The sequence below is a fragment of the Herpailurus yagouaroundi genome, unplaced genomic scaffold, assembly GCF_014898765.1.
Source record: "Herpailurus yagouaroundi ecotype Mexico unplaced genomic scaffold, PumYag 29, whole genome shotgun sequence".
In the NCBI taxonomy this organism is placed as follows: Eukaryota; Metazoa; Chordata; class Mammalia; order Carnivora; family Felidae; genus Herpailurus; species Herpailurus yagouaroundi.
Genome location: NW_024412377.1, coordinates 94,913,980 through 94,937,669, shown reverse-complemented (window position 1 = coordinate 94,937,669; position 23,690 = coordinate 94,913,980). Strand labels below are relative to the sequence as shown.

The 23,690-nt window shown below is 33.7% G+C and overlaps 1 protein-coding gene across 4 annotated transcripts in view; it reads right to left on the bottom strand.

Annotated features, from left to right (window-relative positions):
• Nucleotides 1–23,690, bottom strand: part of SSBP2 (single stranded DNA binding protein 2) — a 316,842-nt gene that overhangs the window by 53,342 nt on the left and 239,810 nt on the right. For all 4 annotated transcript variants that reach the window (XM_040449499.1, XM_040449505.1, XM_040449513.1 and 1 more), the window contains 3 exons: nt 17,065–17,124; nt 4,805–4,871; nt 4,001–4,071 (listed from right to left, as the gene is read on the bottom strand). In XM_040449499.1, the coding sequence (XP_040305433.1) occupies nt 4,001–4,071; nt 4,805–4,871; nt 17,065–17,124 (198 nt within the window). The remainder of the gene's footprint in view (nt 1–4,000; nt 4,072–4,804; nt 4,872–17,064; nt 17,125–23,690) is intronic.

The window sequence follows — 23,690 nt, the reverse complement described above, 5'->3', positions numbered from 1 at the left end:
TTTTCTTTATGTATTTGTGTCTCCTAGTAAACAATAAGTACCTTGAAGGTAGAATCTGTTTTATTCATCTTGGTATATCCAGTGCTCAAGTATCACAGGAAATGAGTAAGAAATTATCCAATACATAATTTGATAGATTTACAAAATATTTTCATTTTGTGAATAATCTGAAGCAAAAGAAAACAGGAAGATAAGAAAGAATAACAACTGGCTTTTCAAGTGGTATCAACAAAGGCAGAATGGTAAGAGCTAATTTAGAATCACTGAATTTTAAAGCGGATGGCAGCTATACAATTCCATCTGGTTTAATCTCTTTCCCAATGCAATGTTCCTGACAAAATGGCTGTTCAGATTCTGCTTGGAAAGTTTATAGTTTCTCCATGATTGGGTAGTTTACTTTCTAGAAAGTTCTTCCCTTTATTGAACTGAATTCTACCTCCTATCTTAAATTTGAAAATAAAGAAAAAGTTAACTCTCTTTACATGACAACTTACTATGTATTCCCATCTCACTATTTCTCCACTCCAGCCAGGTATTTGATTTGGAAATCATGGTATGTTCCTACCTGTATACAACTCATTTATCCTTCAGATTTCTGGAGAAACTAGAACTAACTATATAGTCTTGGCAAATTTTTCTGTTAGTCATATGGAACCTGGTGAGCATAAGAACACAGACAAGCTAAGTATATCTTATTACACAAGCAAGTAGAAAAATGTCTTCAGATATGGTATTAAGATATTTTTCTTGATTAAATAGATAACTGTATATATTATCCCTGAACTTAAATTTAAAATAGGTAAAGGTGGGGCGGGGTGGGGGGGCGCCTGGGTGACTCAGTCGGTTAAGCATCTGACTTCGGCTCAGGTCATGATCTCACGGCGAGTTCAAGCCCCGCATCGGGCTGTGTGCTGACAGCTCGGAGCCTGGATCCTGCTTCTGATTCTGTCTCCCTGTCTCTCTGCTCCTCCCCTGTTCATGCTCTGTCTCTCCCTCTATCTCAGAAATAAAAATAAAACACTAAAAAAATAAAAAAAATAAAAAAATAAAATAGGTAAAGAGGTGGGAAAAATATGTCAAGATTTAGAGCTGATGTTATTTCTTCATTCATGTGATAAACATTAAGCACATGTTTACTATAATGTAGGTGTGATCTGCCTAAATCAGCCTTATCTAAAAATCCTTAGATTATATATATTTCTTTGTTTTAGGAATTCAATTGTTCTAACAGATAACTACTGTCCTTCTCCATTATACTTGTTTTAAGCTCAAAATATTATGGAAATGAGATCTACAATTAAAAAAAAGAGACGTATTTTATGTTTGTGTAAAAGACTAGAAACAATATTACAGAGACTATTTCCATAATTCAACTAGAAAAAAGCAGATGCATTCTGTTCTTGGGTAGCATCTGTATGGTTAAATACCTGCTATGAGAATTGTTTTTCTCATTATCTTTCAAGAAACACAGATAACTTTTACAAACCTCATAGTTTATAGTGCCTAAGTTTCATATGTCAGGTGTTATAGATAAATATCTCAAAAGAATCCTTCATTCCAAATTATGTTACCTCACATTTTACCTAATTTGCCGCTCATATTAATAGGATTCCTTTTCATTCAAGTAATGGCATGTATAAATAATTTCCTTTAACCATTGACACTCTGTATACTGTGATTTAAAGACGTTAATGTAGGTAGTTCTTGTTTCTGAAGTAAATTCAAAGCAAAACATTTTATCTACCTCAAACTATGAAGATATACATAGCAAGGATATTAATCCAAATGGCAGAAATAAACTACTCTGATTTTGAAAATACAAAGAAAGAATTCACACTTACATGATAAACTTGGGTATTAAAACTCATCAATACGAGATTACATACTAGAAATCTACTCATTTACTTTTTTATTATAATTTACTTATAACACAAAACACATAAACAGCTAGGTATTTATAAAACATAAAGACCAGTATGCTTTCTATTTCTGCATTTCCAAATGAGATCTAAGTGCGCATACAACTTAAGTAACCATTGTTTTATCTTTCAAACACTGCAAAACTGACCCTTAAATCAGACTCTAGTTTTTAGAAGTATTGAAAATATTGGTTTGGGAGGACAAAAGTTTAAAGAGCCGCTAGTTTAAAAATCAGTGAACTGAATGAAGAACGGTAACTAAATTACAGGCACCACATTTTTATGTATATTTAAAATGTATCTAGGGGCGCCTGGGTGGCTCAGTTGGTTTAGTGTCCGACTTCAGCTTAGGTCATGACCTCATGCTTCATGAGTTTGAGCCCCTTGTCAGGTTCTGTGCTGACACTGCAGAGCCTGGAAACTGCTTCGGATTCTGTGTCTCCTTCTGTCTGTCCCTCCCCTACTTGTTCTCTATCTCTGTCTCTCTCTCAAAAATAAATAGACATTAAAAAAAATGTATCTATTATGAAATTTTGGGGGGAAAATCCTTCAAGTTCTGTATAGTCAAACTGGCTTAGTTCATTAAAAACTAAAATATATATTGAGTCAATGAAATATCCTGTAGATCTTATGAATTCTAATTGATATCAATAGCTTCTGATGGTTGATCACATACATCATCAACCCTAACATGAATAGACATAGGGGAAAATGATTTAAATATCTAAATCAGTTTTATAAGATCTTAAGAAAATACTAGGAAATAAATGAGACTAAACAAATAATTTCTTTCTGACTCTGAGGGTGTCAAATATTTACATATTAGGTTTTATTTTTTTAATGAAATATAGTATCTTTGAAAATTTTGGTTATATGGTCTTGGTGTTTCAATACACTTATATATATATATAATTATATATATATACGTGTATATATATATAACTGTGTGTATATATATATAATTTATGTATATATGTGTGTATATATACATATATACTTATACATATATATATAATTGTATGTATATATATATATATATATGAGTGTGTGTGTGTGTGTGTGTGTGTGTGTGTGTATACCTATATAATTATAATGTTGGTTGGAAACTCCTAGGTCTAACTCATATTATCTCAGTGTTAGATTCTTGATTTTCTGACTCCTTTGGGCACACAACAAAATATTAATTTTTAAAAAGTAGATACATAAAACAAGTTCCTAAAACTGTCACTTATAAAGCTATTCTTGGAAAGAATAAAGAAAATAAATTAATTCACTCTTTTAGCCAGTATTATGACATACTAACCTCTGACCCATCAGACAGAAATTTAAAATTCTGGATTTAGGGCTAGCTTCCTTGAAACATAACATTATAACATTAATTTCTACTTCATGCAGTTTTCCCAAGAGAGACAAAAGGATGTTTTACCAAAAATAACTGCTATTCTATAACACCATATTTTAAAAAAATATATGTCACCAACAGGTAGGACAGATTCAAACTCATATTGTGTACTTCTGGGAAATTTTGATAGAGAAGAAGGCTAACATCTGATATACACTGATAGGATTACGCTTGCTCACTAACACCCATTTTAATGTTTATTTCTAAATAGCTATTATGTTCATATTCTATGAATATGAATATAATAAATTTCCAATGGCATTCTTTACAAGACTTCTAGAAATATATTTTATGCTGCTTATTCTATTTAATAGCTTAGCTCAATTGCATTTTATTTAACTTATATGCTTATCTTTTATAATAATTATTACAATATTTTTATATTTCCTCAGCATAGTTAACAAAAAGGTAATTAATAGTTATTTTTATAATAATTACTTTATTGTATTTCTACATATTTTTTCAAATGTACTAAAGGCATATGTGATAGCACTCTTAAAATATGGTTTGTTGTCACATCATTTTGGACATGTCACAGATATTCTGTTCCTCAAGAACCTAGTAATTATGTTATATCAAGCCTTTAATGCATATAATAAAAGCCAACAAATGATATAGTTTATTTACAGAAGATGAAGGCAGAAAACTCAGCATCTAGCTTTTTGTGCTGATTATTTACCTGTGGTCCTAAGGGCACCATTCCTCTTGGAGGAGTCATTCTCTGCATTGGCCCACCCATATTTGGATGTCCTTTAAAAAAAAAAAAAAAAGGTATGAAGATACTAGCAAAGTAATGAGCATGAGTGCTAAACCAGGAGCCAGTAGCCTCCTCTCTGCTTGACATTAAATCTTACTTAGTAAGGGACTGGGTTATTGACATCATCTCATCTTGGCTTCCATGGCTACTTTTTTGCCTCTTACTGCTACTTGACTACACTCTCCATTCACTGAGATTAAATTCTTCTTCCTAGTCTGTACTGAAATACATCTCTCATATGATTTGCTCCTTTTACCTTGGAACAGTGTATTAGAGCCATACCTATCTGTGGTACCTAAACATCTCTGTTGGAAGGACCGAATTATTGATTTGTTAAAATAATCAAGCTACTGTTGCTTAGCATTTTCTTTCCTCCTGCTCATCTTTCAGATGGACTAACCTATCTGAAAAAGGCAGAAGATATCTTATGTGATGTAATCATTTAAATTTCCATTAGTTAGAAGTTATATAAAAGGTTTTAGAAGTTATTAGTTACAATATGGATTTTGGATATTTAATTACTATTTCTTTTATTATTACTACCCTCACTATCATGCATAATTGTGAGAGTAAGCTGAAAATACAAGTCATTTGGCCATGTTACCTGCAAAAATGCAACTGGGATACTTATAAAACATATATACAGATAAGATTGTCCTTAAAAAATAAAGGATTTCCTTTGAGATTCTGCATGTCAGTTTCACTTTTTTACTTTAAAGTAATCACCTTGTTGTCGAGTTGGGTCCATTCCACTTGGAAGTAATGGCTGACTTCCTGGGACACCACCAAGTGCCTAGCATATTTTGTAAAAGAAAACAAAAAGAAATGTTGTAAATAATTATAAAATACACACTTTAACAATTCTCTTTTTAAATTCCTATAATTACAGAATACATTTGAGTATTTTGCAAGATTTCTTATATTTCACATTAATTTATAAATTTTATAGCCCTATATCCCTATATAAGTTCTTAGTTCTAAAAAGATTCTACCTTGCCCAATTTTGTGGTAAATAAAGTAAGTACTTCTTGGGAACAAATATCTAGGCAAAAATTGCCCTATTTCTTCCTGAGAAGTATTATGCCTTTCCCCAAAATTAATTTACTAACGGTACGAAAATAACTGATTTCGCTTCTTGAATGTAATCTCTCTACATTCTACAGATTATTTTACTCATTTGAAATTATAATAGCAGCAGGACTAAAATACCAAGGGGCCAATGAATTTTTGGGGGGGTACATTTTCCCTAAGAAACTATTTAGAAAAATAATACTCTATAGTTAAGTTCAAACAATTTGGCCGAATGGAAAAAAGAAAACTAGAACTGAAAAAGGTGGAGAGATTAACAGACAGGGTTTATTTTATGAAAGGTGTGCTACTGGATATATACTGAATCAAAAGTTTCTAACAGCTGTCTGAGCAGCACTTAGAGCTGGGCCAAACCGTACATGATTCAAATTTTCTGATCCTATGAAGTATACGTGTATTCATTCATATGTACACGTAAGCCTGATAATTGGCAAGAATTTCTATAAAGGTCCACTAATTTAACCTACAGCAGAATAAATCTTGTCTAATTAGTTAAAAATTTCAAAAGAAATTCAACATCAAAAAAAATAAATATCTGATCAGAACTGTTTTCTTAATTGTTATCACTTGGGATACAGTAGAGAGCTGCCATTTCTTAAGCCATTTTTGAAATTCTTTCAATTTTATTTTCTTACAAGTGTACCGAATATATATGCTACTATATGCCCTGTTCTCTGCTTACCTTACTAGCCTAATTTCTTGCCACTACCACACTTGCTAACTTCCAGTCATAGAAAACTTCCTTCAGTTTTTTTCAATTCATGCATTTAATCAATAATACCTAAATGCCAACCATTAAAAACAAAACAAAAGTAAACTAAAACGAAACAATCTCTCTTCTCAAGAAGCTCAATAAAGGGTGCCCCTTGCTGACATATTTCAGATCTCAGTTTAGGGATCACTTCCTAACAAAATTCTTCCATTTAACCCCATTCTGGTATAAGTTCTCCATTTGCTTTAAGATAACGTATATGTAATTTTTTAATTTTCAAATTTACAGAAACAGTACAAAGGATTCCCATATATTCTGACACCAATTGCCCAACTGTTAACATTTCCCCACATCTGCCCCATTACCCTTTCTCTTTCTCTCTATATACTTGTTATCCTCACTCTTTTTCAGAACTGTGTGAGAGCAAGCTACAGACATTATGCCTCATCACCTCTAAGTACTGCTGAGTATAGTTCTCTAAACAAGGACATTCCTGTACATAACCATAACACAACTTTCCAAGACAGGAAATCCACATTGATATAACACTACCATCCAAGCCACAGATCTCAATCAAATTTTGCCATTTGTCTCAGCAATGTTCCTTTTTACTTTCTGTGGCCAGGATCTCATGGACCACATGTTGCATTTAACTGTAATATTTCTTCACCCTCTCCCAAGCAAGAATTATTCCTTAGTCTCTGTCGTGTTAACAGTTCTAGAGAATGGATCTTAAATTCTATGGGATGATCTTCTGATGCCTCTTCATGCTCCAGACTTTGGTCCTATTTTCTTAAAAGGAATACTGCAGCAATGATGCTGTGCTCTTCTCAGTGAAACTCATCAGAGGCACATCATGCTTACTCATCCCATTACTGGGATGTTAACCTTTCTCATCTAATCTTGTCAGTGTCTCCCATGTTTGTACACCATAAGGTCATTACTTTTACTCTTTGTAATTGATTAATTTCAGTGTTAGAGCTATTCCAAGATTGTCAGCATCCCATTCATCATCAATAGTTTATCAACCCACCAGCATCCACTGACAACTCCTAAGTACTAGGATAGTTGCCAAATGGAGATATTCTAGGTCTATCATTCTTTCTATGCTGTTTAATTGGCATATACTGTAAGGAACAGCTCTTTCTTTTCTTTCTTTCTCTTTCTTTCTTTCTTTTCTTTTTCTTCCTATTTTACTCAATGGTTGTAATCTATTACTATCATCACTTATTTTAATATTTAAGATTTGCCCAGTGTTCAAATATTCAAGATGGCTCTGGTGATCTTTTGACACAACCTCATCATATTTTGAGCATTTTCTTCCTGGCACAAGATGGTTCAAATTCATCTCATATTTTTTCTAGCCTAGCTCTGAAATCAGACCTTACTTCAAAGGGCCCAGGGCCCTGATTCCTTCTAGTGGAGGACAACATGTAGACATCAAGATCTGAGATCTCAGAGTGCTCGTTGTAACTTTGGTACATTGCCTTTTGGCTCTGCCAGTAGATGCTGCACTCAAAAATCTATGTGTGTATGTACACACATTTATATGCACACATATATACATCTCTAACTCCATATCTGTGTGTATGTGGTACACACATACCATAAATTCATATTCTCCAACACCAAGTCAACAGCTCCAATTCCAATGTAAAACCTCAGGATTATATTTAATCTTCTTCGTTTTTATGTTCAAATGTTTTCTCTAACAGTGGGAAACCAGGCTTTCATTGTCTTCAATATCTTTTTTTTTTTTTTTTTTTTTTTTTTCTGAAAGTATTTATTTGCTCAGTATAACAGATCTCCCAACTATAACAACCATTTCATTTTTTTGTCACCTCTGGGCCACTCCTTACTTCCTCCCTGAATGTCTTAGCATACAGGGGAGGTAAGGGCTCGTTATATGCGTAAATTTGTTTTTAATGTTTATTTGTTTTTGAGAGAGTGAGAGACAGGGACAGAGAGAGACAGGGAGAGAGAGAATTCCAAGTAGGCTCCGCTCTGGCAGCTCAAAGCCTGATGTGGGTTTCAAACCCACAAACCATGAGATCATGACCTGAGCTGAAATCAAGAATTGGACATTTAACTGACTGAGCCATCCAGGTGCCACTTATGTGCCTTTATAGGATTTTATACTTTACTTTCATAGAACTTAAATACAATCACGGCTCATTTTTCTTTCTGTATATCCAAAAGACTGTAAACTCTGAGGAAGTGTAGAACCTATCTGTGCCTTCTGGTTCAGAGAAGTATTTACTGAAGGACTAAAAGAAATAAAGTTTAGATTGGGCAATTTTAGGAATCATCAGTGATAAAATCCTAAGAATGAAACTAATTTCAAAGAGAAGAAAAAAGATCAACAATATAATTCTTTAAAAATACTAAGGAGAGGGAGGCCTGGATGGCTCAATTGGTTAAGCATCCCACTTCAACTCAGGTCATGATCTCATGGCTGATAAATTCAAGCCCTGCATTGGGCTCTGTGCTGACAGCTCAGGGCCTGGAACCTGCTTCAGATTCTGTGTCTCCCTCTCTCTCTGCCCCTCCCCCATTCACACTCTGTCTCTCTGTCTCTCCCTCTCTCTCTCTCAAAAATAAACATTTAAAAAAATTAAAAAAAAAATACCAAGGAGAGATAGGAAAGAAAACTGAAACTGAATAGGTATGAAATTAGAAAGTTGACTAAGACCAAAATTCCAGAATGCACAAGGTAAGTTTTAAAAAGGCAGAAGTAGTCAACACTGTCAAAAGTTATGTAAAAAATGAATTTGGAACACTGAAAATATGTGACTAATTGGCATTATCTTCAATTGCTTTTTTTTAGGTCCCCAAATGGTTATACTCTGGACTTTGATTTCTGAATTTCTAAATCTCATTAAAGGCATCATGTTTTAGCCCTGGAAACCATTTTCTTCAAAATTTTACTTTTTGTTGTTTATCTTAGAATATCAGAATAGTTGACAAGTCTTTTAGTTTCTATTCATCACTTAAAAATACAGATAATATCGATCAATATCAAGTTGTCTTTCAAAATGAGTGTCCTTTTCCTAAATTTAACTCTTTAGTCATCAGTGTTTGTCTTTTGTTAAGTCAGATTTCTAACTTTTAAAAAATTTTTATCAGTCCTGGGATTACCAGATGATGGTTTTGGGTATAAACAAGACCATAATTGTTACATTTCTTAAAACTTTAATATCAGGAAAAATATTTATACATTTGGGGTTGATATTATTTTCATATTTTCTACCATGCTAATTACATTCTATTAGGATTTGTTTAACTAGTCACAAATTTTGGCACACAGTCTTTGTTCTATAAAAGATCTTCACTTGGATAGAGAAAATAACACTAATGATAAGGATGTTTAATAATAACAAACAGTATCAATAATAATATACACTTGTGGTTCTTTATATTTATTATGTAACTCAATGCTTACAACATCTCATGAAGTTATTATTATTAATCCTTCCTGATGAGAAGAAACAGATTTAATACAGGAGTCTTCCCTTATCTATGGTTTCACTTTCTGTAGTTTTAGTTACCATGGTCTACCTTGGTCCTGAAACAGAAGAGCAGCCTAAAAGCTATGCCACAGTGACCACGTCATTCACCTCACATCATCTCATCATGTAGGCATGTGATCATCTCACATCATCATAAAAAAAGTGAGTACAGTACAATAAGATATTTTGAGAGAGAGTGTACCACATGCATAAAACTTTTACCATTTTTATACTTGTTACATTTTATTATTGTTGTTATACAACTCTACCTAATTTATAAATTAAACTTTATCATAGGTATGTTTGCATAGGAAGAAATCATAGTATATAAACAATTAGGTACTATCCGTGGTTCTCACGCATCTATTGGGGATCTTGGAAGATATCCTTTATAGATAAGGGAGCACCATCATGCGTAAATAATTTGTTAATTTGTTGATGGTTATACTACTGTTAAGTAGCAGAGCCAAGGCTTCAAATCAGGTCAACATACTCCAAAAGTTCTAAATATAGGCCTTAACTCCTAGGATTTAAAATAAATGAAATAATACGAAATTTCACTTAAATAGAAACAATTAAATGGAAGAATTTCTTGCTTCATAAAAAAATTAGTTTACAAAGGATTCATTACATGATTCCAGTGGTAAATGCCACAAGGAACTTAAGATTCTGGTACATATTTCTTGAATATCATTACATATACTGTCTACTCATAGAGACTAGATGCTCACTGATGATTTTAAAAACAGTGAATTTATCAAGGCTTTTATGATATAATTTAGTTAATAATTTTGAACTACAACATTTTTTTTTTCAACGTTTATTTATTTTTGGGACAGAGAGAGACAGAGCATCAACGGGGTAGGGACAGAGAGAGAGGGAGACACAGAATCGGAAACAGGCTCCAGGCTCTGAGCCATCAGCCCAGAGCCCGACGCGGGGCTCGAACTCACGGACCGCGAGATCGTGACCTGGCTGAAGTCGGACGCTTAACCGACTGCGCCACCCAGGAGCCCCAGAACTACAACATTTTTAATAGGCCCCCTCAATTATGTGAAATGAAGTAAAATCATATAATTAAGAAAGTTTAAAAGGATTTTAAAAATACTTGAGTCTATTCTCATTTTACTGCTAAGAAAATCAAGACCCATAAAGGTTAAATGACTCGCTCGAAGTCATGCGTTTCTGGGCATTGGTGGCATTTGGACCTAAGATGATTGACACAACTGAGGTCCTTTCAACAACACCACAGTCATTTTTTTTTTTTTCCTGGAAAAAGGCACTATTAGTAGAAAAGATATCAAAATACAGAAATGTTACATTCAGTATAGACAGATATTTGTCTTCAAAGCACAATTCATGGGGCACCTGGGTGCCTCAGTTGGTTAAGCATCTGACTTCGGCTCAGGTCATGATCTCATGGTTTGTGGCTTTGAGCCCCATCTCAGGCTCCACCCTGGCAGTGCAGAGCCTGCTAAGGATTCTGTCTCTCTCTCTCCCCCTGGCCCTCCCCTGCTCACTCTGTCTCTCAAAATAAATAAATAAATGAAAAAAAAAATAGAGTGCATGCAAGCAGGGGAGAGGGGCAGAGAGAGAGAGACAGAGAGAATCTCAAGGGACATAGAGAATCTCCATGCTCAGTGTGGGGCTTGATCCCACAACTTGAGCCAAAATCAGTCGGAGATATGTAGGTGCCCTCTTTTTTCTATGTATTAACCACTGCAAATACACTATCCAATATACAGCCCTTTGCCACATGCAGCCAGTTAAATTAAAATTAATAAAGTTTTAAAAAGTTCCATTGGGCAGCACTGCATTAGGATGCCAACTCCACAATAAGAGGGATTCTCATTAGTTTGTTGATGTTTGCCCACAAGTAGAATGGTGTCTGGCACATACTAAACCTCAACGAATATCTGTTGAATGACTGAATCTTTTTTAATGTTTATTTCTTTTGAGAGAGAGAGAGAACAGGGGAGGGGCAGAGAGGGAGAGAGAGAGAAACCCCAGCAGGCTGCAAACTGTCAGTGCAGAGCCTGACGCCAGGCTCGATCTCACCAATCCTGAGATTGTGACCTGAGCCAAAATCAAGAGTCGGGCGCTTAGGGGCGCCTGGGCAGCTCAGTCAGTTGGGTGTCCAACTTTGGCTTATGTCATGATCTCATGGTTCGTGGGTTCGAGCCCCATGTCAGGCTCTGTGCTGACAGCTCAGAGCCTGGAGCCTGCTTCATATTCTGTGTCTCCCTCTCTCTGCCCCTCCCCTGCTCATGCTCTCTCTCTCTCTCTCTCTTACCAAACAAATAAACATTAAAAAAAAAAAAAAAGAGTCAGGTGCTTAAATGACTGAGCCACCCAGGTGCCCCTGAATATTTCTGAGAGATGTTATATAGTCCAAAGAAGTTTCCAATCAAATACATGGCAATGCACTTTTTGTATTAGTTTATGTCTAAAAAGGGAGTATCTATGATAAAAATGTTATAAGATAATAAGATGTTTTGGCAAAAGAAGTAATTATTATACCAAAAAGCTCTATATACCTGTAACTTAAATTGAGTAAGACTGCACAGCATTTGCTATGTAAAGTTTTCTTGGTTTGGGAAGGAGAAAGAAGTTTATTTTGCTCCAGACATTTTGAATTTGTTAATTTCCTGTGTCTTACAAAGGTAGGAATTGGAAAGGGTATATATCTCAGGATACACTCATAATTCAAAGTTATAAGGAAAACAGGTTTTTAAATGTGTTTCAATGGATTTCAAATAATAATTTAAATACATTAATAGTGTAATTATCATAACAACAAAGAAATAAGATCTCAATGACAGAAAGGAATATTTTGAACTGGCCAAAAAAACTATACTTTATTAAGTATTTATATTAGACAGGTGCAACATTTAATTTTTATAGCTAAAGATTTACTGTGGTCATCCTTACAATTGCAGCTAGAAGACTACTATTATTTACTCAAGGTAGAACATACTTTGCCTTGTGCAGCTGAGGTCTTTCTTATGTTCTTACACTGATATCATTAAACAAAAGTAGGATTTTGTATATGGAAAATGTTACCAAGACAAAACTATTGGGAAAAGCCATGCTAAATGGTATTTATCCTGAAAATAGAACACAAAGTGCATTTTAAAATATAGATACCTTGTTATACAGGAAATGTAAAATTTATTTTCAGTATCTGAGAAAACATCCCAACAATTTTTTTCTGTTCAAATGCCTGTTGATAGTTTCTCTATGAAAAGTGATGAAGAAAAGTCTTTTTTTTAAAGATTTGCCTATCCTTAGCATATATTATGTTTTTCTTTTCATCATGTAAGAACTATATATTCAATATTAATGGAGAATAATCTTAAATATTGAATAACTAAAAGAATAAAACATCTATACTTTTATCTATGTACAAAATTAACTAGTAATATCTTCTAATCACAAATGAAATACTTTTTCAATGCAAACTTTAAAAATGAAGAAATAGGGGCACCTGGGTGGCTCAGTCAGTTAAGCATCTGACTTCAGCTCAGGTCATGATCTTGCAGTCTGTGAGTTCAGCTCCCATGTTGGGCTGTGTGTGGACAGCTCAGAGCCTGGAGCCTGCTTTAGTTTCTGTCTGTCTCCCTTTGCCCCTTCCCCGCTCACTCTCTGTCTGTCTCTCTCAAAAATAAATAAATATTAAAAAAAATTTTTTAAATAAAAATATGCAGAAATAAACAAAGAAAGCACTCATAATTCTACTATCCAGAAATAAAGGACATATCTTGATAATCTTTGACAAATGTGTGTGTGTGTGTGTGTGTGTGTGTGTGTATGTGTTTGTGTATGATGAGTGGGGGAAACTGAGTTTGTATAGTGATAAAGAAAAGGTGATATACTACATGACCTTTATGCCTTCTTTACAGTTGGTAATAGATCATTAACATTTTATCATATCAATAAGTGTAATTCTATAATATGCTTTTTAATAGCTGCATATTATTTCACCATTTGGATATACCATAATTTAACTATTCATCTGCTAATGGAGAAATACCTTTGAGACTTTCAATAGAATAGTCAGATGCACTGTGTTTTTAGAATACCAAATCAGCTTTGGAATATTATATGGTCAACAGCATTAACTATGTCACATACCTGTTTACAGAGTTTCAGGAATGGTCAAAAATAGAGTATAAACTCAAAATTCTATAGGATCAATAAATCAATAGTTTATGCTTGGTATCACTCATTAACAGTCTCTGTATTCTGGCTGCCTTGGTTCCCTCAGCACAGTGTTCAATAAACATTATGAATTTTTTTGGTAAACGTTTTACCTAAGAGAAGGATAAAGACTTGTTCTATTCCAGGTTACAGATGCTTCAACACCAATGATCTCTTCTGATGGCTGAACCAATTCCAATGTAAAACTGTATAGTCAAATATACTTTTTGGACTTAATTTCTATGTTTCATATGTTTTAATATGTATTTATTCTTTACAACATTGCATATGCTTATCATTTTACTTTTCTACCATCATTTTATTATTATTATTTAAAAAATTTTTCTTAAAGTTTATTTGTTTGAGAGAGCCAGAGAGTGAGCAGGGGAGAGGCAGCTAGAGAGGAAAAGAGACAGAATACCAAGCAGGGTCCACACTGCCAGTGCAGAGTGTAATGAGGGGCTCGAACTCATGAACCGCAAGATCATGACATGAGCCAAAACCAAGAGTTAGACACTTAACCAACTGAACCACCAGGTGCCCCACTTTTCTTCCATCATTTTAGAGACCATTACCCCTTCTTGTATTTTTTTTCCTTTGGCAGAGTGATATTATAACAAGTTCCAAATACCCTGTACTATAAATATATATACAGTATAAACCGTTGTGAAGTTACTTGAGAACCATTAAAACCATCTCAGGAGAATTCAAGTGAAAATCTACAGTCTAGAGGCACCTGGCTGGCTCATTTGGTGGGGTGTGTGACTCTTGATCTTGGGCTTGTGGGTTTGAGGCCCGTGTTAGTTGTAGAGATTGCTTAAAAATAAAATCTAAAAAAAAATCTACAGTCTAATCATTAGTAGTTATAAATTCTGAAGAATCTGTTTATTAAAGGAATATCTTTTACATATTCAAAATGACTAGCCAACACCATTGAAGAGTATTTCACTTTTTATTTTCTTAGATATAATCTATCAATAAAACAAACTTTAATTAGTTTATGATCATTTTAAATGAAGATGAAATAAAAAACATATTTGTGTTGTTTTTATATGCAACATTCCAATTAATCACCAAATATAGTTTTTCTGATTCTACGTTAGTGACTATGTAAAGAAATTGAAGAAACATTCTGTTGCTTGGAAAGGTCATGCTCCTAACTAGGTTCAACATTTTGTAAAACATTATGTTTACACTATTAACACAATTAATTTGATCAGAAAATTCTTTTTAAAATAGTATAAATATAAAATTATAAATTTGAAAGATAGATGTTTGAATTAATAAAGTTTAACTATATAAATGTGGGGGGGGGGCGGTGAGTAGACAAAAAAGAGCCACTCAGATATGAGTACAATTATTTTAAAAAACACTTAGGTAAAGACTTTAAGATTCTTGAGGAAAAAGAGCCTGTTATGATAATTCTTTACTATCTTTAAATTTTTAAAACATTTTTATAAATCCAAAAGCAACCTATACTTGTTCTTAAAAACAAATTCAGTCTAGGTTTACAATTCCATAACTTATTCCTCTTTCTTTTTTTTTTTTTTAATTTTTTTCAACGTTTATTTATTTTTGGGACAGAGAGAGACAGAGCATGAACGGGGGAGGGGCAGAGAGAGAGGGAGACACAGAATCGGAAACAGGCTCCAGGCTCTGAGCCATCAGCCCAGAGCCCGACGCGGGGCTCGAACTCATGGACAGCGAGATCCTGACCTGGCTGAAGTTGGACGCTTCACCGACTGCGCCACCCAGGCGCCCCATCCTCTTTCACAAAGTATGTTTTTCATTATATAAGTCTCTGTACATATGGAACCTAGCATTGTATGTTAGACATGGCAGGCATTTCAACAATGTCAAATGGATGCGAAAGCAATAATCCCTTAAGAATTTCTTCATTGATACAGAATATATGAAGTCAAAATTTCTGATAACATAATCCCTAATTCACATTTTCAGGAACCTCTTAGATCTATATAACATACAAAGCTATGGATGGGATGTCTGAAACATTATGAAGACCCCAATGAAAGATACAACTTTCCATCTTTTAGAAGGAAATTTAAAAGACTTGGGCACCTATATAAGGGGATTTGACTGTCAATATACATAGGTTCACCCACAGAGAAAATAAAATCTCCATATGTTAGAACACTTGGCATCTGTGCACTTCCTTTTCCTATTTCATGCTGTGTTTCCCTGGCCCTATGTACTGAATGCAGATTCAGTCTGAAGGAAAAAACTCCTCCAGCTGCTAATGTGAGGCCTCCCAGCACTATAACCATGAGATCATCCAGCACCACTGCCTGCTTCAAGTTCTCCCTTGGGGGTGGATGTGGGTGCTGGCACTCCTTGCTGTGCACTAAAAGCAGAAAAAAAACAGCAAACTGGGACACTTCAAGGACACAGCATAATTTCAGTAAGAGTTAGTAGAGGAGAAGCAGCACTCTGTTGCTATGAAATATGTTAGTAAACACAACTTTGTTGTATTTTTGGTCAGAAAGGAAGTGGAGACAGAAAGAGAGTAAGAATGAAAAAGAATTTTGTGGAATAACAGGGTTTACTTTAGATTGCGGAAAATGCTGAGGTATACAATAACAGAATTAAAGAAAGTAACAAAACAATTATCTTGACATAACTATTTCATAAAATTAGGCATTTAATTTCTTCTTGTGTTATGTAAATGCACACGTTCTGTATCCTGAAACTAAACTATAAACTCCTTTCAAGTAAAAACTGTGCATTATTCTCTTTAGCAAATAAGTATTTATGGTATTGATAAAAGAACTATGTAAGGATAAAAGCTTATGAAATCGCAGAGCTCTAGTAGGTAAAAAAAGTTGGAAGATCTATTGCTAACAATTTATTTATTAATAGATCTAACCCTTCCACAAGCAGGTATTTATATACCCGAGATATCACTATATTTGGGCAAAACTGATGTATTGCAACCATGATGTTGAGAGCATATTATACAAAAATAAACCAAAGTATGTTCATTCTATAGAAAGTTTTATTACCATCTTTAAATAAAAGTATTTAGCATTTACCAAAATTACACACACACATACACACACGCACACATACATATACAATTAAGTTCAGGGTATAGAGTAGATTCCAAGGTTCAACAAACTTTTCTTCTGTAAAGATCCAGATAGTAAATATCTGACCGCTCAAAAATCTGTTACTGCAGTGTAAAGGAAGTCACAGACAATACATGAATGAATGGCTATTTTTCAATAAAACTTTATTTACAAAAACAGTCAGTCAACATATGGACAGTAGTTTGTCAATTTTTGAAATAGATTATATGTTACTAGAAGTAGCATTAAATGGGATAGAGAAAGAAGAATTTAATGTTTTTATAGGTAAGAAATATTCACGAAATTTTTAAGATCTTTATTGAATCTTAAAAACAATAACAATAACAACAACAACAAAACTCAGAAACTTAAGCAGCACACGAATCTTACCTGGTTAGGTATCCTCAATGGGGGCCTTGGACCTCCAGGGTACCGAGGTGACATAAAAGGCTATTGAAGTAAAACAAATAAATAAATAAAACAAAACATAAATGACACAATGTAAAATAAACTGTTTTAAAGAATTGGAGAATTATACAAAACATAAGTCAACTTATCTCCCTATGTGGCTGCTTTCAGTAGAATAAACTCTTTTAAGAAAAATTACCGTCCTATTTTTTCATTTTGTAGAATATCTAGAACATTTTCCAAAGAAAATATAAAAACACCAAAGATAAGTAAAGCTGGGGCTCCTGGGCGGCTTGGTCAGTTAGGTGTCCTACTCTTGATTTCGGCTCAGGTCATGACCTCATGATTTATGAGTTCGAGCCCCTACGAGACCCTCTCTGCTTTCAGCGCAAAGTCTGATTCCAAGCCTCTGTCTCCCTCTCTCTCTGCCTCTCCTCCACTAACGCTCTACCTTTCTCTCAGAAATAAACATTAAAAAAAGATGACTAAAGCAAAAAAAAATTTTTAATGTGAATTTTATTAAGACAATGACATTTAATTGGCAAAAAAAGATTAGGAGATTTAGGCAACTGAATCTTAGCAAAGACTTCAGGAACAGACTTATTGACTATATCATTATGTAAATTGGGTTCTGAACATATAGTTTGGACTGAATTATCCAGTTTGGTTATCAATTTCCTTTAATAATTTTAACGTTGCCAAATTTTTTACCTTTTTTTTTTTTTTGGTGGCTTTTTAAAATGGTAAAGAAATTTCTTTTCCATATGTCCTTTGTGGTTAAAAAGAGCTTTGCCTCTCCTTTCTCAAGTGTTTGTTATAATTCAAAATAGATTATAAATTTTAAAGTTGAAATAATTTATTTGCATATTTTAAGCTTAGCAGATTATGAGCTGTGTATTTAAAAGAAAGAAAAAAGTGGTCTTATATTAAAACTCAAGGCAGTTTATCTTGTTAGATGAATCAGATCCTGCTAAGATATGTTGACTCCATCCAGTTCAAAAAATGTCTTAAAAATATCCTAAAAATATCATCCCAACAATGAGTGGATGAATATTTTTGATCACTCAGATATGGGCACCAAATTTTTCAAAGTTTATGTGTATCAAATTTTTCAGTGTATTCCTAAAATTATTCAAAATTTCATTTCTATAGAAAAATTCTATAATTTTGTCTACTTACATCACACTATATAATTTATTTAAATTCAAGATTATTACTTCATGTAACATAAGTAAATTATCCATTCTAAATGGTTGCATATCATGAAGTAATATATTAAGAATGAAGTAATATAAACTAAGGATCAATTTAACAAAAGCTTGGGCAAGCCAAATCTTTAGTATTTTAGATAATTAAATTCCACATTTATAATGTATTTTCTATAAACATTTTAGAAACTGAACCTGCAGTTCTTGGCTACATTTTAAAAGCAGGGTTATTTTAAGACCTACCCTATGACCCAGCAATAGCACTGTTAGGAATTTACCCAAGGGATACAGGAGTACTGATGCATAGGGGCACTTGTACCCCAATGTTTATAGCAGCACTCTCAACAATAGCCAAATTATGGAAAGAGCCTAAATGTCCATCAACTGATGAATGGATAAAGAAATTGTGGTTTATATACACAATGGAGTACTACGTGGCAATGAGAAAGAATGAAATATGGCCCTTTGTAGCCACGTGGATGGAACTGGAGAGTGTGATGCTAAGTGAAATAAGCCATACAGAGAAAGACAGATACCATATGGTTTCACTCTTATGTGGATCCTGAGAAAGTTAACAGAAACCCATGGGGGAGGGGAAGGAAAAAAAAAAGAGGTTAGAGTGGAAGAGAGCCAAAGCATAAGAGACTCTTAAAAACTGAGGACAAACTGAGGGTTGATGGGGGGTGGGAGGGAGGAGAGGGTGGGCGATGGGTACTGAGGAGGGCACCTTTTGGGATGAGCACTGGGTGTTGTATGGAAACCAATTTGACAATAAACTTCACATATTGAAAAAAAATAAAATAAAAGCAGGGTTATTTTAAAAAGCAGCATCTGAAAAATAAAATCCTAACAAGTTAATGCTGTATAGACTACTTCTATAATATCTCTTGGAAGATTTTATTTTAGATAATTTTGACAAGAAATTGTAATTGTTGGAAATAATAATTTCCAACAAGAGGAACTTTAGAGTTAAACAAGCAATTCAGTTTTTTTATTACTGTGTTCTTATATGTTAATCATACAATTATCATATATTCTTACATCCTAATCTTCTATGTTAATCAGGATACTATTTTAAATGGAAAGAAATACTGGTTTATTCAGGTATTATTGTCATCTCTGGTGACAAAGTGGGTATTCCAATTTTAACATTTCAATAATGTTAGTTTTCACATATTTGATCAAAGCTGTTTCTCTTTAATCCTTTCTAAACTCTACTCTAAATTGAATTAGTTAGTTAACTATACTGCCAACTAGAAGCTTATCCCAATACTCACACACCGTCTGCTATATTTCTAATCACCCAGTTTCATTTATGGAACTGCCTTTTAAATTCTGGACTAATTTTAAAAACTAGGAAATTAAGTATTGTGTCATTGGTTTTAGAATGTTTGCCTTTCTTTCACAAAGTGATGTTTTATGACATACTCATGAATCCAAAGTTTATCAATTTACTTTTTGAGACATGGAGAAATAAAAATAGGTTACTGATGATTCCTGTCTATTAAATTCACTTTGAAATGGAATACGAAGTAGAAATTATGTTAAAAATATTACTAACTATCAAATACTGAGGAAAAAATTGAGATGTACCTTACTTGCAATAGAGCATTTGAGATTTGCATATTGGTCCGAATGTAAAATGATGTTATAGTGTTAATTTAATGGACTATCTGAAAAGAGGAATTTCTCTCATCAATGGTGCTATGAAAAAGTGTCTTTTAATGGGACTGTCATACACTCCTATCTGACTGTGAGGACCCATCAAGAGACTACTGAGGACAGGGAGTGCATGTGGTACCTAGGAACATACAAAACTCTACAGAATGAGACTGGGAGAGAAAAAGATTCTCTCTTTAGTTAATTTAGTTCTTATGCATGCCCTCCTCCTCCAAGTTCAAATTTACAGGTGTTTTTGGAAAAAGAAAAGAAAACCATTTATAAATTCTAATCAATAACAATCCACTTAAAGCAAAAATGACAAAAAAGCTAGATGACATAAAAATCTACTACTTTTACTTAAAATACAAAGACTGCTATGGGTAGAGTACTTTTGATATCAAATTAGTGCTGTTATAACATAAGCTCTTAATATTTTTACTTAAAATACAAAGACTGCTATGGGTAGAGTACTTTTGATATCAAATTAGTGCTGTTATAACATAAGCTCTTAAAATTCAGATTGATCCTTACCTTAAGTTATCTAGTTAAACACACAGGTCCTCACTTGCCTGCTTGTTGAGACAGAGACACAGCAACTGAACCCCAAAGAGTTTGCATCTTAGCAACTGAGAATATTGTAATAATATTTGTACTCCACTATTCAGAAGCCAATTTCCTTGCAAATACAATTCAAGATATGAAAACAAGTTTAAATTATTGATATAAGAGATTGCCTACTGATACTATAGAGTATATCTACTGACAGACATGTTAGTACTCTCTGCATTAATAGCCTGGGAAGAACAGGTTTTCGAAAAGAATTTTTGGCTATGAAATACTCTTTTACTTGGGGGAGAAAGTTTTTTTTTTTTTTTTAATAGTTTGGGCATTAAGATATTTGCTTGAAGATGTCATGATGGTGAATCAATATTTTAAATGGAAAAAGTCTTCACCTTCAAAAGGCTATTTATAAGGTGTGTGAAAAAAAACACTTGGGAGTCAGGGGACTGGGTTCTAGTTTTGTAGTAACACTAATTAGCAGAGGGGCCCTGAGCTAAAAAATCTTCGGCCTTTAATTTTCTCCATCTTAAATGAGAGAGTTGGACTAGACAATCTCTAAAGTCCCATAGAAAATTAAAAAGAAAAACAAAACTCCATTATTCTGTTATTTCCAGCATTACCCTTAAGTATACAGATTTCTACATTGCAAATAGCTACAAATATTTGAAATGTGTAGGGGTGGGATGGGCACAACTCACAAACCATCTTCATCAAGGAGCTGGAGAAACTTATTCCTATGCTTTCCAGAGAAAAGGAAAACATAAAGAAAAAAAAATACTCCAACAGACAAGGATGCATTTGGTTCCGATCAAAGGCCCATTGGAAGAATAAAAAAAATTCAACTTATCAATTAAAAAGTATACTAGTGATTCTTTTATTCAACAAATATATATTAAATACCTACAAAGGCAGTAATGGAGTAAGTCATTGGACATATGAGTGAACAAAGTAGATGAAGATCACTGCTCTCGGATTAGAATTTTTAAGGTTCTACTATTATAATTAGTGGGAAAAACAATTTTCTGGAAAAATTGTTTTCTCTATTAGTCCACTAATTTAAAGAAATAGAATGTTCTCTTCACCAAATGGCAAGTACCAGTGAAAACCCACAAAAAATAGTATTTCAATCTGGTGCCTTCACTCAGAAGTCATATTACATCATCCTTACTTGATAGAACATGCAGTGCTATGAGTGAATGAAAGTCAAGGCTATGCTTTTAAAAAGTTTTCCAAATTAGGCAAAACTCACGCAGTCAGGTTCTTTATAACACAGGATAAAATGAGTACCACTGTTAGTATTCTGACATATGAAAACTACATTTCCATAAAGGCATAAACTCTCCTTTCTACATGTTTCAGCCATCTTCCCAGAAAGAATGCAATAACTCAAAGTAAAAGGAATAAAAGCATGCATGCACAAATCCAAAAAATCAATAAAATTTGGTGACTAAGAGAATAGGAAAAAAACAAAACAAAACAAAAACAACCCTCCAATAGAAATACCAACCAAGTGTCCAGTTCATTTCCCCTAAGTAAAGATCATACCATTGAGAATCAGAATTTATTCCAGAATGAATGTCACTCAATCTTAAAGGATTACTATTATCCATTATATCAAGAATTATTCATGGAATTTTAAACTTCTGCTTCCCTAAAAAAGAGATTTTCCTTTATTCTTTGCCCTTTCTGGTAGTGGAGGGTAGTCTGCCTCTCTTATTTGATCTTTCATAAACCCTAGTGCTCTATCACAATTCCCTAAGAATTAGAAGAAACCAGCTCTTTCTCTTTCCTCGTACTACCTGAAAGTTAGATTGCTCAGTCTGATTCTTTGCTTCTCTGAAGGTGCCAAGTGTCCCCAATGGAATTGTTTTATTTACCTGTCCTGAAATTACAGGTGCTAAGATAAGAACCACTTAAGCCCTAAGTTCTTTTAATATATATACGGTAAGGGGTGTCTGGGTGGCTCAGTTGGTTAAGCGTCCAACTCGTGATTTGGGCTCAGGTCATGATCTCACAGTTTGTAAAACTGAACCTAGCAATAAGCTCTGTGCTGACAGAATGGAGTCTGCCTAGGTTTCTCTCTCCCCTATCTCTCTGCCCCTCCTCGCTTGTGCACATGTGCTCTCTTTCTCTCTCTCTCTCAACACAAACACTTAAAAATATTTGTTTATTTTTTGAGTACAGTTTTAAACGTATTTGAGCATAGTTGACATACAATGTTACATTAGTTTCAGGTGTACAACACAGTGATTCAACACGTTTATACATCATATTGTGCTCACAAGTGCAACTACCAACTGCCACTATCATATTTTCTTTAAAATTTTTTTTTAATGTTTATTTTTGAGAGAGACAGAGTGTGAGTGGGGGAGGGGCAGAGAAAGAGAGAGAGACAGAATCTGAGCTGCCAGCACAGAGCCCGACGTGGTGCTCGAACTCACCAACTGTGAGATCATGACCTGAGCCGAAGTTGGACGTTTAACCGACTGAGCCACCCAGGCACCCCTCACCATAATATTTTCTAATATTTTAATAGTTTTTAGAAAACATAAATATGACTTTTCAACACCAGAATATTCTCTCCTTCTTGAGATTACCATGTATTCTTTCTCTGTCAAGTAAATTTCTAGTAATCCCCCAAGGGTCTGTTTAAAAATCAAGACTTTCCTTCTATTTCTTCAGCACTTTGTTCACACCATCATCATACAGGATTCCGTACACTGTAGTATAATGTGTGCCCTGGTGTGAAGGAAATCCACTTCAGAGGAAAGAACACAAAACCATAGCAGAGCAAGTCATTATCTTAATGCTAGGGAAATTAATCCATAAAATAAAACTGGTATTCACAAGAATCCTTAAAATTGAGGTGGCAATACATAAATCACCTTATATCTTATTTTAAATATTTCAGAATGGCTTTAGAAACTCTTTAAATATTAGCCTTTGAGAATAAACTGATAATAAAGAACATTTAAAATCATTAAAAATGAGTGTCTTTAAAATCCCACTTAAGCATTCTCTGTGTACCATTTATATACTATATATACTACATACTTGTATATTCTTTATACAATTTTTCTATATACTATATTTTATTTTCAAACCACAATTTACAAAAAATCAGTGACAAAGGGAAGATAATACTGATTTCTTTAGAATGGACAAACATAACATTTA